This window comes from Lasioglossum baleicum, chromosome 14, assembly GCF_051020765.1.
Source record: "Lasioglossum baleicum chromosome 14, iyLasBale1, whole genome shotgun sequence".
Taxonomy (NCBI): Eukaryota; Metazoa; Arthropoda; class Insecta; order Hymenoptera; family Halictidae; genus Lasioglossum; species Lasioglossum baleicum.
The window spans coordinates 5,389,530-5,401,393 of NC_134942.1; the positions used below are offsets into that span (position 1 = coordinate 5,389,530).

At 42.3% G+C, this 11,864-nt stretch overlaps 2 protein-coding genes across 4 annotated transcripts; both read right to left on the minus strand.

Moving 5' to 3' along the window:
- Positions 1–1,389: 1,389 nt before the first annotated feature.
- LOC143215980 (mitochondrial amidoxime-reducing component 1) lies at positions 1,390–6,792 on the minus strand. Of its 3 annotated transcripts, none has more exons than XM_076438648.1 (7): positions 6,069–6,446; positions 4,403–4,761; positions 3,932–4,183; positions 3,592–3,709; positions 3,309–3,514; positions 3,157–3,228; positions 1,390–3,077 (listed from the first exon to the last, which is right to left on the minus strand). In XM_076438648.1, exons 1-7 carry the CDS (start codon positions 6,075–6,077, stop codon positions 2,909–2,911), a joined length of 1,185 nt encoding a protein of 394 aa, XP_076294763.1. In that variant the 5' UTR covers positions 6,078–6,446; the 3' UTR covers positions 1,390–2,908. The 3 variants fall into 3 exon arrangements, with proteins under 3 accessions (XP_076294763.1, XP_076294764.1, XP_076294762.1); XM_076438649.1 differs by lacking the exon at positions 6,069–6,446 and adding an exon at positions 5,764–6,058; XM_076438647.1 differs by lacking the exon at positions 6,069–6,446 and adding an exon at positions 6,600–6,792 and having other exon boundaries at positions 1,392–3,077.
- A 303-nt stretch (positions 6,793–7,095) lies between these two features.
- LOC143215983 (uncharacterized) lies at positions 7,096–11,802 on the minus strand. Its single transcript, XM_076438653.1, has 6 exons — positions 11,436–11,802; positions 11,039–11,199; positions 10,785–10,922; positions 9,612–9,822; positions 9,413–9,554; positions 7,096–9,348 (listed from the first exon to the last, which is right to left on the minus strand). Exons 1-6 carry the CDS (start codon positions 11,551–11,553, stop codon positions 9,186–9,188), a joined length of 933 nt encoding a protein of 310 aa, XP_076294768.1. The 5' UTR covers positions 11,554–11,802; the 3' UTR covers positions 7,096–9,185.
- Positions 11,803–11,864: the final 62 nt, after the last annotated feature.

An 11,864-nucleotide genomic window follows, 5' to 3' on the forward strand; every position in this document is an offset into this window, starting at 1 on the left:
GGTATCCGAAATTCAGTAGTATAAGACAACGATAAGTCAGACGCACGAAAATTTCGAAAATTAAGTAGTGCAAGTCAACGACAAGTCAGACGGCCGAAGATTTCCGAAAATTTTTCGAAAATATCGAAAATTGAGATTTGTATTAGGAGAACATGAATGTCGAAGGAGGTGGCACAAAATTCAGTAGTGTAACTCGACGACAAGCCAGACGGCCGAAAATTTTCGGAAATCTCGAGAATTGAGGTTTGTATTAGGAGAGCATGATATCGAAAGAGTTCAAACCAGTGCAATAACTCAATGACAAGTGCATTTTTGCGGATATAAGTGGTATAACACTGCAACGAGTGGGACGTTCGGGAAAATTGGCGTTGAATAAATATAATACGCAGATATTCTTTTTATTGCATAGTCTTTATTTATTCATTGTAAATTCATACATAAAGTGTTTGTATATTGTACATACATACATCTACATAACTTATGTATAATACATTCTAAACATTTATAACGCGAATGTTGACTAGCTTTGAGAGACTCGTCACACCGTCAGACTTCTATAATACTGCAGTACAGGGAGGTATGGACATTTATTAGATGATCATCAGTCCACTGCTATACTGCTATACTAGTGAGGGAACTTGTTGAAATAAGTAAACACCGCCAAATATTCCCTCAACTCACATTTATTAAAAACAGAGGTACGGTGCGTGAAGTAAGAGAGAGAGTTGTGTTGTCTCGTCGAAGACTCATTAGTAAGTGGTGCTGTCAACCCTTAGAAAACTCCCCTGGAAAAGGTCAAAATGAAGGAGAGGAGGAAACGGAATAGTGGGAGGAAAATAAGGAGAGGAAGGTACGGCAAGACCCAGGAGGAGAGAAGGATCATTTTTTGAGGACCACTTTGATAGAGGAAGGTTCATTTGATAGAAGAAGATTCATTTGGTAGAGGACGGTTCATTTGATAGAAGAAGATTCATTTGATAGAGGAAGATTCATTTGATAGAGGAAGGTTCATTTGATAGAGGAAGGTTCATTTGATAGAAGAAGATTCATTTGATAGAGGAAGATTCATTTGATAGAAGAAGATTCATTTGATAGAGGAAGATTCATTTGATAGAGGAAGGTTCATTTGGTAGAGGAAGGTTCATTTGATAGAGGAAGGTTCATTTGATAGAAGAAGATTCATTTGATAGAGGAAGATTCATTTGATAGAGGAAGGTTCATTTGATAGAGGAAGGTTCATTTGATAGAAGAAGATTCATTTGGTAGAGGAAGGTTCATTTGATAGAAGAAGATTCATTTGATAGAGGAAGATTCATTTGATAGAGGAAGGTTCATTAGATACAAGAAGATTCATTTGATAGAAAAGATTCATTTGATAGAGGAAGGTTCATTAGATACAAGAAGATTCATTTGATAGAGGAAGATTCATTTGATAGAGGAAGGTTCATTTGATAGAAGAAGATTCATTTGGTAGAGGAAGGTTCATTTGATAGAAGAAGATTCATTTGATAGAGGAAGATTCATTTGATAGAGGAAGGTTCATTTGATAGAAGAAGATTCATTTGATAGAGGAAGATTCATTTGATAGAGGAAGGTTCATTAGATACAAGAAGATTCATTTGATAGAGGAAGGTTCATTTGATAGAGAAAGGTTCATTTGATAGAGGAAGGTTCATTTAATAGAGGAAGGTTCATTTGATAGAGAAAGGTTCATTTGATAGAGGAAGGTTCATTTAATAGAGGAAGGTTCATTTGATAGAGTAAGGTTCAGCGCAGCCCGCTTATCTCGACGAAGCTAAAGATGATGTAGGATCTGATCCAGGCTAAAGATGATGTAGGATCTAATCCATGCTCTCTAAAGATGATGTAGGATCTTGTCCATGGTAAAGATGATGTTGGAGCTGATCCAGGCTAAGCACTAGAGTAGGGGGCAGCACTATAATGGGCACGGCATCTTGGCCGTGAGCGCGAGCACTCTCATTTCCTCTCTGGTTTGATATTATTTTAATCAGAAAAATGCCACAAATATATTGGTGAAAGTTTCGTAAAAATATTATGTAATAATAAAACAATTTTTATATTGGTATTACATTGTAAGGACGCACGGGCCCTTAAAATTATCTAAAATCACAATATTTAGAACGCAAAGAAGACCCGTTATCAGTCACAAGTACCCCATTTTATCAAACATTGCACGTGAATATGCTTGTATACTGGTCACTTTTGTACCTTCAGACAGAGTTTTCTCAAAAGCAGGAGATATCATGGACAAAAAAAGAAATAGGATAACGCCAAGTATTGTAAATGAAATATTATTCTTAAATAGTTACGAATTTAATAAAGAAAGTGCTTAAAACCTACTATGCAGTTCTGATTTCCAAGATTCGGGTACTACTTGTGAAAGTTTCGATTGCTTTCAACATCGAAGTACTTTCCGAATAAGTATCCGATAAGTATGTTTCCGAAACTTGTAGGTACTCATTCCGAGGTTCGATAACTACATGTATACAATTAATACTTTTCAAGTATAATCATTGAAACTTTTATTGCTTTTAAGTAGCAATCGAAATGCATGAAATGAAACTTGGATATTGAACTTGACTCGGATTCGTGAGTACATATTGAACTTGATCCCATCCCTAGGCCTCTCCGATCCCCCCCCCCCCCGCGTCACTTTTCCGCTCGGTGTTCAATCGCATACTACTTACAATTAGTCAAACCTCGAATTTTCGCCAACGCCGTTCGCGTGCGTCGCAAGACGCGTCTCTTGCGTCATGTTGTAAACATACATACACACACACACACACACACACACACACATTCATTCATACATGCTACAATAGGTTGTCTATTTTCGGGAGCGAGGGCAGAGGATGAAAAGAGTGTTCTTCGTTTAGGTCTGTAGCCTCTAGCTCGACGCTTCTCGGTGATTCGACTCGCCCGAGTCCTCGGCAACGTGGACGTAGACGTCGTCGCCGGTTCTCACTTTTCCGGTGATGTAGGCGCCGCATAGTATTCCCATAAGCGGCGATTGACCTTCGAGCGCCAGTCGATCGGGATCCTTGTGAAGTCGGAAACTAAACACGCGAAACGATCAGACAAATTTCACGACAGCAACGGCGACGTCGAAAACGAGCAAATCTATTTAATCCGTACCTCTTCAGGGTTTTGAGCGGCTCCTCCGTCTCCGGATTTCCGGTTTCCGGATTCACTAGAATGAACTTGCACCTGCAACAATTGGAGACGTTTCTCAGATTCCCTCCGAGCTGGCAATTTTATGAATCATTTAGTATTCGCGGTGTGAATACCTCGTGCAGGGTTTCACGTTCCTAATGACGACCTTCTCGCCGATTTTCACCCATTCCCAGTTGTCCTCCACGAACGCCTCCGGCCCAGAGACCACGATATTTGGACGGAACTGTAGCGCGGGCACGGGTCGCTCTAACTTTTCGTTCAACGCATCCACGGACTTTGTGTTCATCAGCATGTAGCTTGCCAGATCGCTGAACAAACCCTGGGAACAAATATTCCTGTTAGAAGAGGCGTGGATGTCGAAGATGTTCTGAAGATAGAGCTTGTTCTCATCGTTACAGTGTCTTCGGTCTCGAGAGTGCTGTAAACTTTGGTGAATTTGGTCCAGACGCTCAAATCTCTTCTGTTCAACATGGAGTAGCCCAGTCGCAGCCCAGAGCTCGTTCCGGTTAAAAATCTGAAACATTATCGGCTGTTTAATGCCTGCAAGAGCTCTCTAGGGCCAGTGGGCGGAGTAAACCTGCAGGAGAGGGACGGTAGGTGGGTCGTAGAGGCTGGAGAGGGAATGTGGGCGTGGCAGGAGGTCGAACCTGCAGGGTGGGCGTGGCTACGACCTTGAGAAGGGAAGAATATTCATGATCGTGCGTTTGCACGAAGTTGCCAGTCAACTTCAGCGTACCTTGAGAGCCATTCGGCTGGCTCCGGTCCACAATCGATACATTTCACTGGTTCTCCCCACCACATGGTGCATTGCACGGCTTCGACGTTCTCCTCGGTGCATTTCGGCACGCTGAAGACCACGCTCGGCATCCCCACGGCTTCCAGCCTCACCTTGTCCTCATCCACCGCGGACAGGGTCACCAGGATCAACGTCGGGTAATTTCTACCGGTCTGGAAGCGACCGGACTCCTCGTTGTACACTAGAAACATTCTGGTGAACGGTGAACGTTCATCAATTCCGTCGGGAACGGGCTCTACGGGATTTGCGCGCAGTAGCGGGGGGATTCGATCAGCAGTAGGCGTTCAAACATCTCGGATCTTCCTACTAACGAGCGCTAACAAGCGTTAATCAATGATTAGACTCCGAAACGAGGCGCGCAGCGTAGTAGCCAGGTGTGAACTGCCTTCTAAGAAAAATGCGACGTCTTACCGATCGCGCAGAGTGAATTTCCCTTCGCTCTCGATACAGATGCCGAGCTCGGTGAACTCGCATTCGGCGACGTTCCTCCCGCGTCCAGATTTCATCGGATAGACGTACAGCTCTTGGACTTGACCCACTTTCACCCAGTTTGGGTCCGGTAATTCGGGGATCTCGTCGCTGCGTCGACGCGCCGTCTCGACTTTCGTATTTACGACGCTGTTCTCAACATTCTCGTCGACCGTCTTCAGCTTCTCGCAGCTCTCGCTCGAGTTCTTCCTCTTCAGCGAGCTGCGCCGTCGCATGTTCCACGCCACCACTGCCACGATCGCTGCCAGCGAGCATGTTATCGCCACCGAGGACCTCCAATCCTGCGAAAGAACAATTTTCAGAATGATTTTCCAGAGAAATTACAGGGTGACAAGAAATAACGGAGTTAAACATTTCTTATTATAATTTTGAAAAACCAAATGATAACAACCATAACATAGACCTTTAGTATTCATATATTTAAGAAGTTTCGAAGAAGAGGCTCAAACGTGTTTTGAAATTTTCGGCTATGGGCCACAGCTCTTCTGACGTCATTCCGTCCCACACCCGGCGCAGAGATTTTTTCAGCGACTCGAAACTTTAATGGGGCTGAGCACAGGCCCTGGCCTCCAAAACCGACCAAACGCTGGAGTTCATAGAGTTGAGATGCGGTGAGTACGGCGGCCATTCCGCAGATGTGATGAGACCTGGAAAATGGGATTTGCTACTGTTTTCGTGGATCAAGGGGTCAAAATCAACCAAGAAGTGTATCGACGGGACTTTCTCGAAGCCGTCGTACTTCTGTGGGCCCAACAACACCTTGGCGATCCGGAATGGACGTTACAGCAGGATTCCGCGCCGGCCCACAGGGCGAAAACGACTCAGCAGTGGTGCAAAGCCCATTTTCCAGGTTTCATCACATCTATGGAATGGCCGCCGTACTCACCGAATCTCAACCCGATGGACTACAGCGTGTGGTCGATTTTGGAGGCCAGGGCCTGTGCTCGGCCCCATAAAAATTTGGAGTCATTGAAAAAATCTCTGTACCAGGAGTGGGACCGAATGACGTCAGAAGAGCTGCGGACCATTGCCGAAAATTTCAAGACACGTTTGAGCCTCTGTATCGGCGCAAAAGGTGGCCATTTCGAAACTTCTTCAATATATGAATACTAAAGGTCCACGTTGTGGTTGTTATTATTTGGTTTTTCAAAATTCGTCAATTTGACAGAATTATAATAAGAAATGATTAACTCCGTTATTTCTTGTCACCCTGTAATAAGCACAGTGGCACAGGTTTCCCGTTTATTCGAAGAGCGGCGCACAGCTCCGAATCTTCTGTTTACCATCCAACGCGTGCGGTGTTTTCGGCCCGATAAGACTAATTGTAAGACGCCGACCTTCGCAACACGTCACCAGGCCAGAGTTCATCACTGACTCAGCGTCCCAATATGTACTTCGTGTACCACCAACACAGTCCCAAAACTTTATATACCCTCGAATTAGATAATCCATTAGTTTTGTATCGAGTTAGTCGACGATAACCTGAGCTACGGTATGTTTCGCCGATTCAATAAAGTAACTTTGCGTTCCCGATACGTCGAGAACTTAGAGTGGTGAATCGTGAAAGTTGAAATACGGCGATCCTCACCATAACCATCTATTTCACCGTAACACACTCGCGTCGATAATAATATCCCGATAGTTAGCATAACGTTTTATTTATGCACTTGAACGAACGGCAATAAATCGTCGGCCGATATACAGAGCGTTCGTACATTCAACGCAACAACGCGCGTACACCATTCCTAGCTTCTCTAACGTAAACAACAGCGAACAATAAACATTCCGTTGCGCAATCGTCTTCGCGAGAACGTTGTCCCAGCACGTGCGTCGGCACGCGACGCTCGCTCCCATAATCGAATTCCGCGTTTAAACAGGCTTAACACGGATTATTTGCTTCGCTGCTCTTCCGAAGCTTCGAAAACTGTAAGAAGTTTGTTCGCTTCGGAAATCACTTTTAAATTGACGCTGTGTTTGTTAAATAAATTTGAATGCGTGTCTTCGTCGGTCAGATTTATTATCAAAGAACTATTATCGGCTTCGGTATTCAAATCAATTGAGATTTATTCGTGGGAAAAATCGCTCGGAATTTCAAAGCGCGGTCAGATTCGCAACATACCGGGTGTCCCTGCATGGTCCTCTGGTCTCGCCGGTGTCCTCACAATGATGGATCCTCCTCTCCGCACGCTCACCGGTACTGCTCGATCATGCCCGAGTAGAAACCACGAGTATTATGCAATGCTATTTGCCCCCGCCACGCGTCGATTCGTCTCCAGATCCGCGCAGGTTTACTTCGTGGTCGATCTTGCGCTCTGTTCACCAGTGTTGGCTGTCTAGGAGCTGACTGAACGGCGCCAAATAGTCGGCCGCGTCTTCCCCGTTATCTCATCCTCCTCTAACCCATTTTTAAACCGGTCGACAGCTTTTTATGTGGGCGGTGCAACCGTACAGCTCAGATTCGAGCACAAATTCTTACCCTCTCGCTCGCCGTCAACTGACACGCGCCATTTCTCGTAGAAATGAATAAAAACTGTCGTTTACACTTTACCTACAGGCAGTGTTGGGCAATAAATAATGATTTAAATAAATAGTTATTTGTTATTTGGATAGTCAAACAAAACGCAAAAATAATTTTCTATTATTTGAGCAAGTCTAAATGAATTCATTTAAAATAATAAAGTTAATTGTTATTTACAAATACAATTTGCTATTATTATTTGTATTAGCAAATCGAAGCCGACCACTGGCGGTATACCTGAGAAGTTTGCTATAGCAGAAAAAAAACGCGCACGGATCAGCTCCGAATCGGCCGAGTATTTACAACCACCGCGTTCCGACAACTTCAACTCCGACAGATGGACAACACGTGCGACCGACCCAAGCAAATTGGTACAAAAACTAGTTGTATTTATGTACGTAAATATTATACATACGGGTGTTCACGATATTCATTTCGCCACGTGTTCATTGTATACATATACAAAATACAAGAAACATAAGAGAAGACCAAAAACTATTTAATCGATTTCCACCTCTCAGTCCAAATAATAAATAATCTTTTATTTGCAAATAAGAAATAATAAATACATCATTTTTGGAATTATTTAAATAATTCTTATTTAAATAAAAAAAGTTTAGTTATTATTTGCAATTAAAGTCACACACGTTTATTTATTATTTAAAATAAAATTTGCCCAACACTGCCTACAGGAAGCTAGGTTTTCAATAATTGTGCTGTGCCAAACGAAAGCATAGAAATTTTGTTTTACATTGCGATCTTAAATGAAACTATTCGATGACGTTCACAATGAAAATTGCTGTTGCTATTGGAGGTTCCATTAAAAAGCGTTCAGTAAGTTGGAGTGGGGTAAGTGCGCAAGCGGGGCAAGTGCATTAACTGGTTTATTTTTATTATAATATGAGCGCGCGAAATATTCTTTAGCTTGTATTTATCAATGTAGTATAAGTTAGTATGAACTATTCGTCATAGATGTCACCCAAGAATAAAAGTGTTTTCCTCGCTTAACACTCGCTTAGCACTGTCCTTATCTCGGCCGTTCCGTAACCGATTCGAACATGTTGAAACAACGCTCGTCTTCAGATAAGATTGTAAATAGACAATGACATTTTAAACAGTGTATCTCGTCATGTTCGTTTTCTCGCCGATTGGAAATCGAGTGACCATGAATAAAGCACACGCTTTGAACACATGATCGGACCTCATACATTTTTTGAGCAAAATGAAGGGAATAATTTTGAGAAATTTCATTGATTTTTAAAAGTTACGTATACGATACTTAAAAAGTTTGGAATTTTCCATTCGTCAACTTTTTATCTCCGTTTTTGTCAGTCTCGAGTGCAGTTGAAGTTTCACAGAGAGAAGGTTAATGGCAATATTAATCGCATGCAAATTTATTTCCGGAAACAGACGCGCAACATTTTATTGTCCAGTCAGAGCCGCTGCAATTTGAATACGACTGAAGGACGCGTGTGCCGGATCGAATAGCGAAAAGTAATTGCTACAAATGTGCTGCATCGCTAATTATGGAACAGTTTCTCCTGTCGATTGGTTTCGGAAAAAGAAGATGAAATGTACTGCTGTGAATTTTTCTCTGTATATTACACTCCATTACATTTCTACGTTGACGATTGCCCCAGAATTCATACAAAAATAGTCCAGAAGCTATGAAATCGCGGTGAAGTATACATCGAAATTACTGTAATATCAAAGTCACTATAATGAATAGACTGCGGATCTATATACAAAATACAAAAATGTTTACATTGATACGCTGATGTCTTTAAATCTTTTTAATATATCCACCAAAAATATATACTGCGACACACGGATGCGAAATAAAAAATGTGTTCCTCTTTTAATTATTCGGTTAAGCTGAAACCAATACGCTGATGTCTTTAAATCTTTTTAATCTGTCCACCAAAAATGTTGGCATCGATTGCGAGACACAGAAGCGAAATAAAAAATGTGTTCCTCTTTTAATTATTCGGTTAAGCTGAAACCAATACGCTGATGTCTTTAAATCTTTTTAATCTGTCCACTGCTTTAAATAGTGCTTACTCATTTTTGTGATAAAAGCATCAAACCCGCAGTCTAATAATAAATAATTAATGATACAGAGCACTTGCACAGTCTCAAATGATCGATGAATCAAAGTTCATCGATCGTCAGGTTCGTCGAGCTCGCTTACCGCGAGTCCATGATCTTCGACAACAGTCCAAGATTAGAGATATAATAATCCGGTTGGGTCTGACAGTCGTGCGACGCTGTCTCCATTGTATCGAGGCCAGTTTCGACGAAAAGCTTCTGGAACCCGCACTTGCTCGCGAACATCATGTCCGTCTTGATTCTAGAACGAAAGAACGATTCTCACTGAAATGAATACGTTGAATCGCCTAACAGGATTTACTCACGAGTCTCCGATGAATAGACACCGTTTAGGATCGACCTGGCACACTTCAAGAAGATAATCCTTCAGATTGTCGCCGGGTTTGCCGCACCCGATCGGTGTCCTTCCGCTGTAGTGGCTGATCAGTTTGGTCAAGGCTCCGGTACCTGAAAATCGCCGGAAATTAATCAATGATCGATTATTGCATCGATCTGATCGATTACCTAGAGCTTTCTTCTCGTGATTCACGATGATCCATTCGCTATTGGACCCGGTCAAGAACAATACGTCTTTGTTCTTGAGGCACTGGACCACGTAGGTCAGCATCGACAGGCTGCACCTCATGTCGAAGTCGAGGATCACTGCATTAATGGCGTCCGTGCTCGTCGCGGAGTGCAGGGATCTGTTTACGTCGTCGTCGAATATCAGTGGCCGCTGGAACGGATCATTTATCAATTAAAAGTTCCGTCGCTGAAATGGATTATAATAAGACTGCCGATGTTTATGCAATTGTTCAATCTTTCTAGAGAATTTTCAGGAAGTGGCGCGAAATGAAATTCTACTTTCATTGGCATTTGTAGATCCAGAATTAATAAAAATCGTACGAAATTCTGCTGAATTCAACACTAAACGTACCACGACCGGCGATCTGACCGGTTCTAGATTTTTTTATTTCACAATTAATGAAATTGCAAATATGCTTCCATAAGAAATGATTTAATATATATCTTTATTACAGCACATACTGCTATGTATATTGCTACTATTATACATATACAATATATATACAGGGTGCCCACGTAACACTTTTCACGATTTTTCAATTAAGTGCTTGCGATAATCTGACAAAAAAATATTTCAAACAAAAGTCGCTCAGTTTTCGATTGGCTGTTTTTCCACCTTCATTTATTAAAATGGTACTTCAAGGTCATCCGAAGGTCATGGTATACTAGATCGTTGAATTCGTCTTGATACGGTCTATAATACTGTTAACTCAAAAACACCAATTGCCATTTAAAAAAATGATGGTGGCCTTAGCAAGACTAAAAAGAAACAAAAATTTCGAACTTATTTATTGCAGTCTTTACAGCCAATCGAAAACTGATCGAATTTTGTTTAAAATATTTTTTGTCAGATTGTCGTAAGCACTTCATTGAAAAATCGTGAAAAATGTTACGTGGGATACCCTGTATATATTGCTATGTACAAATAAACGAATTCTCGTCACTTTTATAAGGCAACCACGTGCTTATTGAATTTACAGCTCGGCACGTTCAGCGTTAATACTCCCGCATTTTTTGAACATTTTTATAAATCATAAATGCATAAAGGTCCGCAGTCTGATTATAAGTAATTATTAATCTTCAAAGTTCCATCGCTGAAGGAGCACGACTCACGTCTTCGGGTGACATTTTGATGCCCCAGTCCGCCAGGACCTTCCGGAACGGCTTGCTGGCGACCACGAATGCTTCCCCGGAGAAATTGATCTTTTTCAGGTACCAGCCCATCACTGCCGATGGCAAAACCACTTGCTCCTGCGGAATAATCACACGATATCAAACACGACCGAAAAATTTCATTCCACATACTACTAATTCACTCGTGTCTGAAAGGACACTTCGAGCTGATCATCAACGAAGATAATATCCACCGGTTTCAAATCCAGGCGAGCGGCTCGCACATTACGCTTGTACAGATCGAAATACATCGTGCTGTTGTTCGACACTAGGTAGATCCTCTTCCCGAGGTCTTGAAGTCTCTTCAGGCTCTCCACGGCTCCGGGGATCGGCGTGTCCAAGATCCACAGGACACCTGCTCCGAAAATGGAAACACTCAATTTTTCGTTCGAACTCAGCGTCCAGTATGCACGATCGTTCCGTCCCTGAGATCTACATCTTCGAATCGCAAAGTGAAGACTCATCGGCAGACGTTGCAACGCTATGCGAACATCAAATCGATCATTTCACCGTTGCAATTCGTCCTTCAGCGTCGACGGAACCATCGTGACCGCTTGACGCAGCGAAAACAGCATTCGCGGAGACACTCGCCATCGCAGTCTGACAGTACAACATCGAACGAGTTCAAGAAGGTCCGCAACTGGTCCGCGGTCATGTCTGACAGGTTCTTAGGACCGGTGACCCCATTATTGATCGATGGCGTCGTCATTACTATCTATTGATCACTATCTTCGCTGCACCGCTCAGTCTACACGTCCTTCCGGCTGATAAACACTGAAACCGGTAGCTATATAGCTTCAGCGATTTAAAATATGCGGCAGGTGGCTTATCTTATGAGAGTTTAACGTTCGTCGAACTTTGGACAACATTGTAAAAAATGGAAATGTTACACCTTTGCGAGCATTCCGATAAGTAACTCGTGAAGGCTAATTGTAAGATCTACCTTGAGGAATCGTTTGCAATGACCGTGAAACGGAAGTTCGTTCTCGCATTGTACTCTTATCTCCTTGGAATTTTTAT